This window comes from Crassostrea angulata, chromosome 10 (assembly GCF_025612915.1).
Source record: "Crassostrea angulata isolate pt1a10 chromosome 10, ASM2561291v2, whole genome shotgun sequence".
Taxonomy (NCBI): Eukaryota; Metazoa; Mollusca; class Bivalvia; order Ostreida; family Ostreidae; genus Magallana; species Magallana angulata.
The window spans coordinates 34,724,609-34,740,588 of record NC_069120.1 but is presented as its reverse complement, the minus strand read 5'-3'; the positions used below and the strand labels follow the sequence as shown (position 1 = coordinate 34,740,588).

General features: G+C 34.7%; 1 protein-coding gene across 1 annotated transcript in view; it reads right to left on the bottom strand.

The window, feature by feature from the left end:
• Window positions 1–849: 849 nt before the first annotated feature.
• LOC128165943 (uncharacterized) overlaps window positions 850–15,980 on the bottom strand; it is a 45,750-nt gene continuing 30,619 nt past the window's right edge. Inside the window, exons 2-4 of the mRNA XM_052830876.1 lie at window positions 2,143–2,333; window positions 1,884–2,021; window positions 850–855 (exon numbers count right to left, since the gene is read on the bottom strand). Coding sequence (XP_052686836.1) covers window positions 850–855; window positions 1,884–2,021; window positions 2,143–2,333 — 335 coding nt within the window. The remainder of the gene's footprint in view (window positions 856–1,883; window positions 2,022–2,142; window positions 2,334–15,980) is intronic.

The window sequence follows — 15,980 nt, the reverse complement described above, 5'->3', positions numbered from 1 at the left end:
AGTAGAGGGCTTCATGGACATCATAATCATGCATTTAGTTGTTAACTAATATATATGGAAGTAGAGAAGATTTTCATAGATTTAATACATTTTTACTATATGTGGCCATATTGGCCCCATCGTAGAGCCAGAACCCCTAACCCAGCGGCCGTAAATTTCACAATTTTGGTAGAGGACTTCATGGACATAATAATTTTTCCTCACGTGCGTGGTATAAGAGAAGAAGATTTTTAAAAATTTGGCTTTTTTTGCATATTTGGCCCCACTTGTGGTGCCCCAGGAGTGGTAGATCCACGAATTTCACAATTAAGATTTCTTACCATAGAGATGCCTCACCAAAAATTGTAAAATTAGCCTTGTAGTTTTTAAGAAGTTAACAATGTAAAATTGCATGTTAACGCACGACGCACGTCGCACGACGGACAAAAACGGACAGCAATAGGTCACCTATATCATATTATACAATATCGTAAGAAACGATCATACCTTAATGCAATATTATATATTGAAATATCATATGTGATAAAATAATATATTAATGATACAATATCATATTTTACAACATTGTATCATAATATACAATACTATACATAACAATTTCATGAAACAATATCATATAAATTATCAAACAAATTTATACAATATCATACTGTATCATATAACTTTTTACAATAAAACATATGATATAATATTTATCATATTAATCTATAGTGTATCATATCATACAATACTATATCATTGGATCATGTTATATCATTTAACGACAAACACGTCTATCAAGCAGGTTTGAGTGAGGAAGGACATTTTTTTAGCATCCTTGAAAATGGAGATCAGGCTCTGCATTTGAAGCTACCTCTACGAATCATTTATGTTATAGTTAAATCAACTATGCAAGCTATTATCTATAAAACATGTGACCTGTTAAAAAAACCTGAACCTTATCCAGCATCCGAAACCTATGACTTAGATTCAGCATGCAAGCCTGCATCAGTATTATAAGACGCATCATCCATGCAAGTTGAGTGAATTTAGGACCAGTACTAAGTAAAAACCTTAATAATGGTGATAACCGTATTTCTATTTGTGTTTGTTTTATATGTTTTTCATTAAACATAGCATTAATTTATCGTAAAGATATTGCACTTATCAATATAATCCACAAACATTGTGTTGTCTATTTATGTATGCGAATACGATAAAGGTAACACTGTTAGACCAAATTGCGATTAACCGATTGGCGATTGCAATTTGCAGTGATTATCATGCCTTATTTAAAACTGTTCGTGTTTTTTTTTTCTTTTGGGTTCTTCCATCAGAAACTGATTTACTTGATTCAATTATTTTTTTAATTAAAAAAACCCCCATAGGAATAGATGTTTACTTTGATAACTACGAAGCGAATAAGTTTACCCCTTTCGAATAAAAAATGATTTTTATACGTTCATAAATTTCGCACAACCAAGAGAAGTACATGACTATTTCACAAGTTTAAACGTACTTCTTGGTAACAATATTACACCTATATTATTAAAGTTTAGTGCTTTTTTTTGTTTTTAAACATCAAACCATTTCTGCATTGCCGGAAAACATTAAAGTTATATGATAGAAATCTGATAAATATATCTTGATAGGTATAAAAGAATATTCAGATATGTTTGAAATAAAACGGCATTCCTCCAGAATATATGAGACCCGGTAGAGAGCACGTATTGCTAAAGTAATGCTCTTAAAATGTTTTTTTATGTAAAATTTTCAATATGTTTTTCTTTAATTCAAGACCTACTGATCATATAAGAAAACGTTATTTTTAAGATGCGTTGAAATTTAAAATGAAGATAATACCCTTCGATGCTGAAAAATTCTCCTCCCGTTTTATTTTTTACATCAGCCAATGCCGTTATATTTTTATAACTTGTCTCTATTAATCTTTCTCGGCTGAACCACCCAGTTTTGGTGGCTCCTACTGCGTCGAAAACAAAGTATTGAGCTTCAACGCCCCCAGAGTAGTAGGATACTCTTATCTGAAATATATTTAAAAGAATGATGATAAAACGGATGTTATAAATATATATTCTTCAAGATTTTAAAACGCCTTTAATAATAATGTATAAGCTTTGACGAAAAAAGAGAAAACTGAATTACCTTAGTGACGCCATTTGAATGTATATCGTTCATGACATCAGATTTGTAATGATCCTTAACTTCGTTCGTCAGTTGCTGGACTGTCAAGTTCTGTGTATTGCGAGTGCCATTTTTTACAAATAAATCATAGGCCCCAAATGGTCCACCGGTCACAACTTTGAAAACTAACTCCCACCATGAATGAACATTTCCTAAAAAAAAAAACCACCAAAAACCCGATCAATGTCAAAAGATTATGTGTATCTGTCTCCCATAAGTTCTACTCCATAGAAGTTGTAGAACTGGTGTAAAGGTAAAATATTTATTGTTGTCCATCCTAATAAATTTATTAGTAACAAGCGGGGTAAAGGGTATTTTCTACAACAGGGGACGTTGTTACAGAGAATGTAAAATAAATGTGATTTTTTTTATAACCACTTGCTGCACGTATTTGACTTTGATTGATCGTTACTTTTTACGTTATCTAGTCAACCCCGACCCATTTCTATTTTTCATTTAATTTAGTCAAGACTATTTGATGTATTTTTTGTTGCTATTTAATGGAACATTATTATTTTTCTTTAAAATTTGTCTTTATATATATATATAGTTTTTACTTTTTACCAAGTCATGATGATATTATTATACCCCCCCGCAAACAAAGTTTGGGGGGGGGGGGGTATATAGGAATCACCTTGTCCGTCCGTCCGTCTGTCTGTCTGTCTGTCCGTGCAATCGTGTCCGGTCCATATCTTTCTTATGGGGAAATATTGGAAGTTCTTACTTCACACAAAAATTGCTTATGACCTAAGGGTGTGTCATGACCTTGACCCAAGGTCATTCGGGCAAGGTCAAGGTCACTGGCAGAAAAAGTGCAAAATTCGTGTCCGGTCCATATCTTTCTTATGGGGAAACATTGGAAGTTCTTACTTCACACAAAGATTGCTTATGACCTAAGGGTGTGTCATGACCTTGACCCAAGGTCATTCGGGCAAGGTCAAGGTCACTGGCAGAAAAAGTGCAAAATTCGTGTCCGGTCCATATCTTTCTTATGGGGAAACATTGGAAGTTCTTACTTCACACAAAGATTGCTTATGACCTAAGGGTGTGTCATGACCTTGACCCAAGGTCATTCGGGCAAGGTCAAGGTCACTGGCAGAAAAAGTGCAAAATTCGTGTCCGGTCCATATCTTTCTTATGGGGAAACATTGCAAGTTCTTACTTCACACAAAGATTGCTTATGACCTAAGGGTGTGTCATGACCTTGACCCAAGGTCATTTGGGCAAGGTCAAGGTCACTGGCAGAAAAAATGCAAAATTCGTGTCCGGTCCATATCTTTCTCATGGAGAAACATTGGAAGTTCTTACTTCACACAAAGATTGCTTATGATTAAAGGGTGTGTAGTGACCTTGACCCAAGGTCAATTGAGGAAGTTCAAGGTCATTGTTTCAAAAAAGCTATATTCTGTCTGTGTCATGTTTTGTATTAATGGAAATATTAGAAGCTAAAAATTAACAGTTTTCAAAAATAAAGCAGTTGTTATTTATAGAAAATGGACAGTGAAATAGATTCATCCAATATTTTCTATAATAGCAAAAATACACGCGTTATGATTTTTTTCTTAGCGGGGGGGTATCAATTGTGAGCTTGCTCACAGTACCTCTAGTTGTTTTAATGTTTAGATATATATTGAGAAAATAAACAATAAGATTGCATCTCTGTGGTTAGAAATATCTTAGTTCAACATTATAATCATTGAAAATTACGAAATGTATGACGGAATGGTTTCGACATCTTAAAAAAAACCCACAAATACGTGTATAGAACCAATCACTTAGATAACTATGAAAACATTATAAACATTTTAACAAGAGCTTGGACTTTTGGGGAGTTATATCAAACAACAATGTGAAGTTAGCATGTCTATTTCATTGTTGGTCACTCAGCCATGGCTCTTTGAAATCAACACGATTTGTTTGGCTTTCGAGCTAAGACTGTGCGATTGGTGCATATTTAGTTTGAATTAAGAGTCATTTTAATATGTTTTGACACATGATATAGAAAGCTAGGTCCTACCGAAAGTCCAAGGTCTTGTTAAAATGGTTCTATCAATAAATCGATGAATGGAATGAACATTTTCTCATAGGGATAAAGATAAATTTTTATCACTGAAAACAAATTACGCAAATCGAATGGGTTCATACCAGTCCAATACTAATTCCATTCACCATGAACAATGTCATCAAAATTGTGTTGAATTATTCTAAGAGAAGTTTACTTGGGCAATAGTTAATTGCTGAGGATTATGTCTTGTTCATTTTTTCCCCCACTTAATATGAGTGATCTTTGTTTTATATGATTTAGTTGATAGGTAATCTTAACTTTCAAGTGTCCATTGATAAGGATCCTCGACACTCCGTGACTTCTACTTTTTATGACTACGTCACAACATGGCGGCGATTTTAACCTATTATGAAACTGTTTTAATTAAATCGCCTAATCTTGTTCTCTATCTTTGCAGTGCAACGGTTGTAGCTTTGATGTAATGACCCGCAGGCACGAGTTAAAATACAACAGGAAATTTTGGTTAAGCGATAGAAATCTTTAAAATTAGTTTTTTCTCCTGCAGAACTTTTCCCAGGAGTGTGGAGGACCCTTATAAATTGAAAAAATCTTAACAACAGTACAAATATGTATGTTGAAATCAATACATGTTGGTATTTACACAATATATCTCTGTAAGTGATGTTTAAATTATTCAGTTTTCAGTGGGATCGATGGCAATTTTGTTTTCTAGTCTTTTAAGTGATTTTTACAAACCTGTCTTAACTGTAAGGATTATATTTATTATCTAAATCACGGACAAACTTACGTCCAAGTACAAGGGCATGAAATGCTGTAGATACGTGTCCCAACTTTCTTCGAGTACCGATATTATACCACCAACAGTTTAAAGTTAAAGCCAACCATAAAGATTTGTATTAAGTAACTATGCCACATTTAACGTTCATTTTGCTATGAAACCAGACCAAACATTTGTTAGTATGATGAGCTGTATTAAGGAACACATTGTAAAAAATGTGACAAATTATGTATAGCCAATTAAATGGCTAAGTGAAAATCACCTGAGTCATTCAAAAGACCTATAATTGCAACTGGTCTTTCCATCGTCGTGCGTCGCCCGCTAACTATTGTAAATTTTTCTTGAAGACTACCTGGCCAATTATTACCATTTTTTGTGTAAAGCATTTCTAGGATAAGAGCAATTTACATTTTATTTAATTATGGCCTTACAACCCCCGGGGCCTCACGTGCGGGGTCAAATATGCAACAAACACCCAAATTCTCTACTCACACACGTGAGGAAAACTAAATGCATAGTTAATATGCCAAAATTTTGAAATTTTTGAAGTTGGGTCATTGTGGCCATATAGTGAAAATGTATCAAATCTTAGAAATCTTTTTCTACCGTACGAATACGTCCATGAGAAAAGAAAAGAGTGCTTATGGCAATTAATGCAAACTTTGAGATTTTTAAAAAATCACTAAAACTCATCTCAAACTTGTTAAATCTGAAATTCTATGGCTATATATTGGTTCGTAGTTGATTTTTAATCTGTTATAAGTGATGGAACAGGGAAAAAATGTAACTTCGTGTTATGCACATACAACGTCAAAACAATTTTAAAGTAAAAGTGACCGTGACTTTGAACCCTTCTAATGGAAACTACAGCACTCTGCTAATTGTTCAAGTCTGGTTTTCTTTGTATGTCGGTATGTAGTTATAAGGAAAAGTGATATTAACCTAAGCGATATTGACAGCTTGCGACGTGGATATCACTTTCTGTATCTTTGGTCGATATCACTTGACATGGGTTTTTATAGCCACATATTTATTTTACAATGATGCCATTATGTTTTATTATATATATAATTACCCGATTAGACAGTTATATTTAAAACAAGAAGTAAAGCTGACATGAATTCATAAATACGCATTATTTCCCTTTTATTTCCGACTACCGCCAAATTAGTTGTCGATTTCTATTGTCCTGCTCATCGCTACACACTCCCCTTATGAGGCCCAGAGCACAATTCATGCTTCACCGCATTCAAGAATTTCTTACATCAAAACACGTTACCTTGGACGAAAAGACGTGTAAAAACGCGTTTTGAACAAAAAAATATGACAACCACTTCACTGGCAAGATGTATCCAATAAACGACGAAATAAGACAGGCGCAGATACTGAAAACATAGGTAATCAAAGATTACAAAGCTCACCGAGACGAGGCATCACCCTTATGAGACATCAACTTTATGAGACCACCTTTATCATATTATATGATAATCATACTTTATGATCTTGAATATTCATGGATTCTGTTTTGACACAAAATCATATATCATCTGTTAAAGTAGATCCAGTGTTCTGTGACATCACACTTTTTTGTAAAACTTTGAATTCTTTAAAAATTGTGCAAGATAGTTTTATTTATTTTATGTGAATATAATCACATGGATGTAATTAGAAAATTATTGGTAGGTTAAAGATATTATCGCACTTAATTTTATACTAAATTTCCAAATTTTTATATATTTTATCTATGCAAAGGGGAAATAACTCTTTTTCTGACTTTTCTCTCAGTTGTATGTCTAAATGCTATAGTTTTTCGTATTCCAACGATTAATTTTTAAATATTTTTGTAATTTTAGTTTTCTGATAAAGTTGACATTAAAATTAAACAAGAAAAACAAATTTCTGCCTACAAGATTTTACTTTTAACAGAAAAAAAACCACATTTTTCTAATGCTAAAATATGCTTTAGTTTATGTTTATCTGGCATCTCAAAAAGTGTGATGACATGTATATTTTTTCTAACAATTGATGATATTAAAGTCTATTAAGTCGAAATCAGCTCGGTTTTTCAACTTTCCTCAGAGAATTTTACGAGTATGAAGCTACCTTAAAAAATTGTATGATAATCATATGTTGATATGTAAATCAATAAAATAATATAAAATTAAATATTGCATTCTATCATACTTACAATATATATCATATAATACAAAAAAATACTTTAATAAACAAAGATGATATTGCAAATATGAAATGACATTGTATTGTGTTAAACCTTATTGTATTTGATCACAAAATACAACATCATTATAAATAATACAATATTGTATTATATGATACAATATCAAATTACATAATACATCATAACATTGAAACATATGATATTATATTGTATAATATTGTATAATATTTGAAACATAATATGATATTGTATCATATGATACAACATTGTATCAAATTAAATGATAAAAATATCATGTGATAAAGTATAATATTATATATTACAATATTATATTATACATATTGTAACATATGATACAATAATATTTCATATAAATCAATATCATATTATATAATATTGTATGATACAATAGTATATAATATAGCAATATCATATAAAACAATTTCATGTGATATAATTGTATATTACAGAAACCAATATCATATTATACCATATCGTATGATACAAAATTATAGATACAATATAATATTATATAATATTGCATCATAAAATACAATACTATACAGAACAATATCATTATACAATATCATATCATAAAATATAAAAAAAAATTGATACAATATCATATCGTATCATTTAACTTTTTACAATATAACATATTATATTATATTGTATCATATTAAACAATAGTGTTTCATATTATACAATACTTTATCATAGGAATCATGTTTTATCATTTAACAACAACCACATCTTTCTATCAAGCAGGTTTAAGTGTGGTAGGAGATTTCTTTAGTATTCTTGATAATGGAGATCAGGCTCTGTATTTGAAGCAACCGCTGCGTTTCATTAATAATATAGATAAATCAACTATGCAAGCTATCATCTATAAAACATGTGACCTGTTCCAAAAAACTAAACCTCATCCAGCATCCGAAACCTATGGCTCAAATTCAGCATTCAAGCCTGTCAGGTGCATCAGTATCATAAGACGCATCACCCATGCAAGTTTGGTGAAGTTAGGACTAGTAATAACTAAGATATCATCATCAGAGGGCACCAGCAATTAAAACCTTAACCTCCTCCATCATCCGCAACCTATGGCTCAGATTCAGCATCCATGCCTATCATGTGCATCTGTATCATAAGACACACCATCCATTCAAGTTTGGTGAAGTTAGGACCTGTAATATCTAAGATATATTTTTAGCATCCTTGATAATGGAGATCAAGCTCTGCATCTGAAGCTTCCTCTGCGATTCATTCATATTACAGTTTAATCAACTATGCAAGTTTGAAATAGTACTATTATCTATGTAACATGTGACCTGTTAAAAAAAACTTAACCTTATCCAGCATCCGAAACCTATGGCTCAGACTCAGCATTCAAGCCTGTCAGGTGCATCGGTTTCATAAAACGCACCATCGATGGAAGTCTGGTGAAGTTAGGACAAGTAATAACTAAGATATCATCATCAGAGGGCACCTGTTTCAAAAACTTTAACCAGCTCTTAAAACCTTAACCTCCTCCAGCATCCGAAACCTATGGCTCAGATTCAGCATTCAAGCCGTTCAGGTGCATCAGTATAATAAGACGCACCATCCACACAAGTTTGATGAAGTTTGGACTAGGATTAGGTAAGATATAATCATTAGAGGGCACCTGCTCAAAAAACTATAACCAGCTCCAAAACCCTTAACCACCTCCAGCATCCGAAACATATAGCTCAGATTCAGCATTCAAGCCTGTCTGGTGCATCAGTATCATAAGACACACCATCCATGAAAGTTTGATGAAGTACGGACCAGCAGTAACTTAGATATTGCTATCAAAGGGCACCTGCAACAATAACTTTAACCTGCTCCAAAAACCTTAACCTCCTCCAGCATCCGAAACCTATAGCTCAGATTCAGCACTCAAGCCTGTCTGGTGGATCAGTATCATAAGACACACCATCCATGCAAGTTTGGTGAAGTTAGGAACAGGAGTAACTTAGATATTGCTATCAAAGGGCTTGCTATCAAAGGGCACCTGCAACAAAAACTTTAACCTGCTCCAAAAACCTTAACCTCCTTCAGCATCTGAAATTTAGGACCCAGATTCAGCATTCAAGTATTTCAAGTCCACAAGTAGGTCCAGATGCATCATCCATGCAAGTTTGGTGAAGATGGGACAAGTAATATCTTAGATACAGAACCTGCAACAAAAACTTTAACCAGGTCCGGACACCGACGCCGGGGGTATAGCATAAGCTCTCCTTGAATTTCGTCTCGGTGAGCTAAAAATTCCTCGATAATTTGAGACTGTTTTCCTGTGTATGTTATAACATCGCACATGCGCAAACAACACACTGTGGCAGATCGAGCAATGTCAATTATCGCATGGATTTTAGAAACAGAGCGTTTTTGTAGGAACGGATGGAAACGTTGTCACTTTCTTGGATTTACTATCTTTTAGCTACTGTGTTGGATGTAGTGCGACCGGGGTTTTCAAGATGCAGACGTTATGCACTCTGTATCAACGACACCCGTGTTCGATGTGCATGCGAAGTAAGGCAGCACGGTCTGTGCACAATAATACGGGTACGGGTATTCTTTTCAAAGAATATATAAATATATATAAATATATTTTGTATTTCATTGATTGTTGTTTTCTTTATTACTACATTTTACTACAATGTGTAGTTCATGCATTTAGAAGTCCGTGCAACCTGAATGCCTCGAATGGAAAGCAACCGACCGTAACTTTCTCAGCCGGTATATATACCCCAGTGGCGGTAGAGGAGCGATCGAAACTAATATGGCGACCAGATACCAGGTCACGTGATAGCTTGATGATGCGACCTCTAAATATAGACTGACTCTCTGCTTGTCGGAGATGTAAAGCTGACATGAATTCATAAATTCGCATTATTTCCCTTTTATCTCCGATTACCGCCATATTAGTTGTCGATTTCTATTGTTCTGCTCATCGCTACCCATCCCCCTATATAAGGCCGAGATCACAATTCATGCTTTACCGCATTCAGGTATTTCATACATCTGAACACGTTACCTTGGACGAAAAGACGTAGAAACGCGGTTTGAACAAAAATAATATGACAACCACTGCACTGACAATGAATATATCCAATGAACAACGAAACAAGACAGACTGAAATCCAGGCACACAAACTTCAAAAATACTTGATAATTTTAGACCCCTTTCCTGTTTATGTTATAACATTGCACATGCGCAACCACACACTGTGGGTTATAGAGCAACGTCGAAATGGAGCGTTTTTATTGAACCGATGGAAAAGAGTCGCTGTTACGTTGTTATTGTCTTGGATATACTATCATTTAGCTATCGTGTTGGATGTAGTGCCGCCGGGGTTTTCAAAAAGATGCAGACGTTATGCACTCTGTATCAACAACACACGTGTTCGATGTGCATGTGAAGTAAGGCAGCACTATCTGTGCAAGATAATATGGATACTATCGTACCTTTGAAATTCGTTCAGAGAATAAATATATTTTTTATTTTATTGATTGTTATTACAAACATATTACTGCAATGTGTAATTTATGCATGTAGAAGTCCGTGCAACCTGAATGCCTCGATTGGAAAGCAACCGAGTGTAACTTTCTCAACCGGTATATATACCCCAGTGGCAGTAGGGGAGCGATCGAAACTAATATGGCGACCAAATGCTTTTATGAATTCGTGTCAGCTTTATTGTAGTACATCAGCTAAACCCAGACAACCAGACTTCCAAAGCCCTTTTATTATTGAACTTGAAGGCAGACAGTCAAGGTCGGTTGACAATAAAGACTAATTGTCCAGCGACAGAATACCGTATAACGGGTATTTTCTGCGGTAAAACCGTTGATTATTTTCTGCAGTATTTTGCGGATAAGAATTCAAAACGCAAAATATTCTTTTAAAAAAATCACTAATTTTGACACTATTTAAAATACAAGCTATAATTTTCAAACGTGATCAGTCCGTTATTAGGGGGCTCTGCGTCGTATTTCACACCTAATTATTAGGGTTTATCATCTCTGGATAAACCAGGTTATTTTAAGCATAGGTGTTATGTTAATGTTTCAAGATCCATAACTCTTGTTAACTGTCATTGTTGCAAGATTCATAACTCTTGTTTAATACAATTATATAACTGGGCATGCGCGGTTGCTACTTCCTTTTCCTGCTCAATCCAAAGTTGATAGGTGGCACAAATTCATCTTAGAAAAAATATCCAGTGCATCCATAGTTGAAGAGGTAAATTATGAATTTAATTTGAATAAATTGCTTTTAAAACATAAAAATATTAATTTTGCCGTGAATTTAAGCAAATTCTAAACGTGTGCATCATTACAGATAAACATAAGTAAACAAGGATATTGAAAAATTGTAGTATAACTAGAAATTTAATTTAGCCTAATAATATTTCTTCAAACTTCTTATTTCACGAGATGTTGAGAGCAAGCAAAGTTAGGACGTCGAAGTCCAAGAGCCCTTATGCCAGACCTCCGACAAGGGGAGCGGTTGTAGCCTCCCGGGCGTCTACACGGATGCCAAATGTGACCTCGTCCTCCAGCGGTCCTTCCACAGTTGCAGTTTCCGAGTCTACAGGTAGAATATATGATAGAAGCCAAAGTTCGCCAGTCCCTGTAGTACAACCAACTGTACAACCTGTTCTAGACCGGGCAAGGGCCCCATCGGATCAGACGGCCGAGCCTTCAGTAGCAGGATCTAGCACCAATACAGGTACAGATTGTTTGTTCGACATTGAAAACCCCACACCTTTTCATAGTGTAGTATCGTCACTTGGGGCTCATGTACCCATTGCATTAAAAGAAAAGATTTGGAATAACGATTATATTGCACTTAACAAGTTGTTAATGAAAGAACCTGCATCAGATATTCAGCATCATATTGTATATCATGATTGGGCGATTCAGGTCAAACCAAAATACAAAGATGAAACAATAGTGCCCATTTCACAATGGACAGATGCTTTTCTAATTTTTGCTTCGATTTATTGTGCCAAGCATTCTTCGCAAGCTGTTCATTTATTTCGATACATGGCTACAATTAGAAAAGGTGCAGAGCGTTCACCAAATTCTTGTAACTGGAGGGAATACGATGTTCAATTTAGGTTGAAAAAATCAATTGATTCCAGTCTCAGCTGGGGTTCAGTTGATGCAGAATTATGGCTGTTTTACATGCAGCCGGTAGTCCAAAATAACATTTCAACCCCTACAAAGCAGTTTAAATGCTATTCTTACAATTTTCAGGGAGTATGTGAAAAACAAAACTGTAGGTTCTTGCATATTTGTGTCAAGTGTAATGGTTCACACCCTTCTTTGAATTGTAGATATTCCCAGAATAACAGTATGGGTAAACAATACCTCCCAGTTAAGCCCGCATCACAGCAATTCCGCCCTAGATTCCCACAGAGATCATTCCGCCCAATTACACAATAAATTATGGCAATTGGGATCTACTCCAATTAAAGTTAATAATATTCACAAGTTAGTTCGAAGTTATCCAGACAGAAAAGTTGCACAGTTGTTAGCACAGGGTTTTGAGGGAGGATTTTTATTAAACTATCATGGCCCTAGAATTAAGGTTGAGTTTAGGAATATGAAGTCTGCGATTCAACACTCTAATGAATTGGCAGATAAGATTAAGAAGGAAATAGATCTTGGTAGAGTTTTAGGTCCTTTTTCAGCCCCACCAATATCAAATTTAAGATGTAACCCAGTTGGTTTATTACCAAAAAAGCAAGGTGGATGGCGTATGATTACAAACTTGTCCCATCCATTTGGAGAGAGTGTTAATGATTACATTGATCAGCAATTTTGTTCCGTCAAGTACTCTTCATTTGATGATGCAATTAACATAATTCAAACAAAGGGACAAGGGGCCCTCATGGCAAAAATGGATATTTCTAGTGCTTTTAGGTTTTTACCAATAAGTCCAAGAGAATTTTGTCTGCTTGGTTTCAAGTTTGATAAATCATATTACATAGACAAGTGTTTACCAATGGGATGTTCTGTGTCTTGTTCATTGTTTGAAAATTTTTCCTCTTTTTTACATTGGGAATTGGAGAAGAGGTCACAAAAGGATGGGATTGTACATTACTTAGATGATTTTTTATTTGTGGGATCAGCTGACTCTAGTGATTGCACAGAAATGATGTATCAATTTCTAGAACTGTGTGGATATTTGGGAGTTCCAATTGCACCAGAAAAAACTCAAGGTCCATCTAACTGCTTAGAATTTTTAGGACTGGGAATTGATTCTGTGCAAGGTACAATTTTTGTTCCAAAAGAAAAAGTGGATGAGTTGTTGGGCAAGATTTTGTATGTCCTTGGCAGTAAAAAAGTAACAAAAAAAGAATTGGAATCATTAGTGGGTTCATTGGCATTTGTAGTAAAAGCGTTGCCTGCGGGTAGAGCATTTTGTAGGAGAATTTATGGGGCACTGCAAGGTATTGCTAGACCTTTCCATTTTATTAGGGTATCAAATGAAATAAAGTTAGATCTTCAAATGTGGGTTGTATTTCTAGAAAATTTTAATGGATTTACAAAATTTTCAACTGTAGACTGTTTTATGGATGATACATTTGAATTTTATACAGACAGTTCAGGAGCTTATGGGTGTGTTGTTGTATTTGGTGATGAATGGAGTTGGTTAGCTTGGCCAGCAGATTGGTCACATGACATAAAGAAAGATATTACTTTTCTGGAACTTGTCCCAATAGTGTTAGGAATTTTTATCTGGGCAGACAAACTAGCTTGTAATAAATTACTATTGCATGTTGATAATTTAGCACTTGTTCATATAATTATCAACAAAACATCACAAAATAAGTGAGTCATGATTTTGTTGAGAGCCTTAGCTCTCAAAACTTTGCAGAAAAGCATACAAATTAAATGTCAGCATATTCCAGGTGTTAAGAACAATAAAGCAGATGTTATTTCTCGTTTTCAGTTTTGGAAGTTTCATCAGCTGGCTCCTGGGGCACAGCATTATCCTTGTCCAGTTCCTACACAATTTTTGCAAATTATTCATCGATTGTAGAGGAACTAGTAGAAGCTAGTATTTCGGAGAATACAAACAAAGTTTATAAGCAAGGCATTCAAGCATTTTTCAAATATAGGGTAGATAAGTCTTTACAACAATTGTGGCCGCCTCCTATCGACCATGTTATCAATTTTATTGCATACATAATTGTGCCTTTTCAACTGTTAATTGTTATCTGTCAGGTTTGAGTTATTCATAAATATTCATGGTTGGACAAATCAAGTGGAATCGTTTTTGATTAAGAAATTGCTCAGTGGATACAAAAGGTCTACATTAACTAGCGATATTAGAAGGCCTATAACATTACAAATGCTCCTCAGTATCATAGACACTTTGCCTCAAGTAACATATTCAACATATGAGGCAATGCTATTTCAATGTGCATATTTGTTGGCATTTTTTGCTTTGCTTAGAGTTAGTGAGGTGGTGTCCCTTCAGTCAGACTGTGTACAGCTGTTACAGGACCAGGTTATTATCCTTATCAAAAACTCCAAGACTGATCAATTGTATCAAGGCTCGTCGGTGAAAGTTCTAAAGCATGCCCAGTCACAAATTTTGTTTTCATTATTGCAGAAATTTCTTGTTGTGAGGCATACTGTAAGATCAAATAAATTTTTCGTGCATTACAACTCCAAACCTTTAACTCAATATCAGTTTTCAAGCATGCTAAACAGGTGTTTATCATTTTTGAACATACCTACATCTAGTGGTGTTTATAAATCCCATTCCTTCAGAATTGGCGGGGCCACCCATTTATATTTAAGTGGCGTGAATGAATCTGAAATTAAAATCATGGGTAGATGGAATTCCTCCGCTTACAAATCATACATCAGACCAATTCTTTAAGTGTAAATTATAATATGTACTGATTACAAATTAATTCAGATGGCATATGGGTTGTCGGATCATCGATAATTCATTGGGCTCAGAAATATGCACAACAAAATATTGATGACAACTTGGGACTAACATCACAAAGAATAATTTGGCAGGGAATTAGGGGCATGGTTTGGTCTCGGTTGTACCAGACTTTTAAAGAAATGCTAAAGCAGGGTAATAGACATCCAACACTTTTAGTTATACATTGTGGTGGCAACGATATTGGCAACCCTCATAATACACTAAAGGGCTTACAAAAGTACATGAAGTTGACCGTGTCTAAAATAACAAGGTTATTGCCAAAGACAATAATTGTGTGGTCACATATCTTGCCACGTAGAAATTGGTCATTATGCCTTTCGAACAAAGATGGGGAAAATTGGAGAACTAGAATAAATTCAGCTCTTGCTACATTTGTTGTTAAGAATGTATGTGGGGCCTCCATAAAATATCCTGATATTTGAAGTACACAGGGTACCCTATTTCGAAAAGATGGCATACATTTGTCTGACTTGGGAAATGAAATATTTGTAACTTCTTTGAAAAATGCATTGTGGCAATTCATGTCATCCACTGACAGATTTTATCCACTTATTAAACAGTAAGCTTTGTCATGGCCAGCTGATAATTTGAAGTTGTTAGTTGAGTATTGATGCAATTACTTTTTGTTAACTTGTGGTTGTATGTAAAACTGATTATCATTGCAACTTGAGTACTTCTGTATTTGTATTGTTTGCAAAATTGACCGCCTAGATTTGTTGGCGGATGTACCACTGTTCGTGGTTCATTTGGCAGAATTTTGCAAAGAATGCCACCTCCGTGGGGCACTGTTATTTCCAGGTCCCTTGGGTCAAGGTGG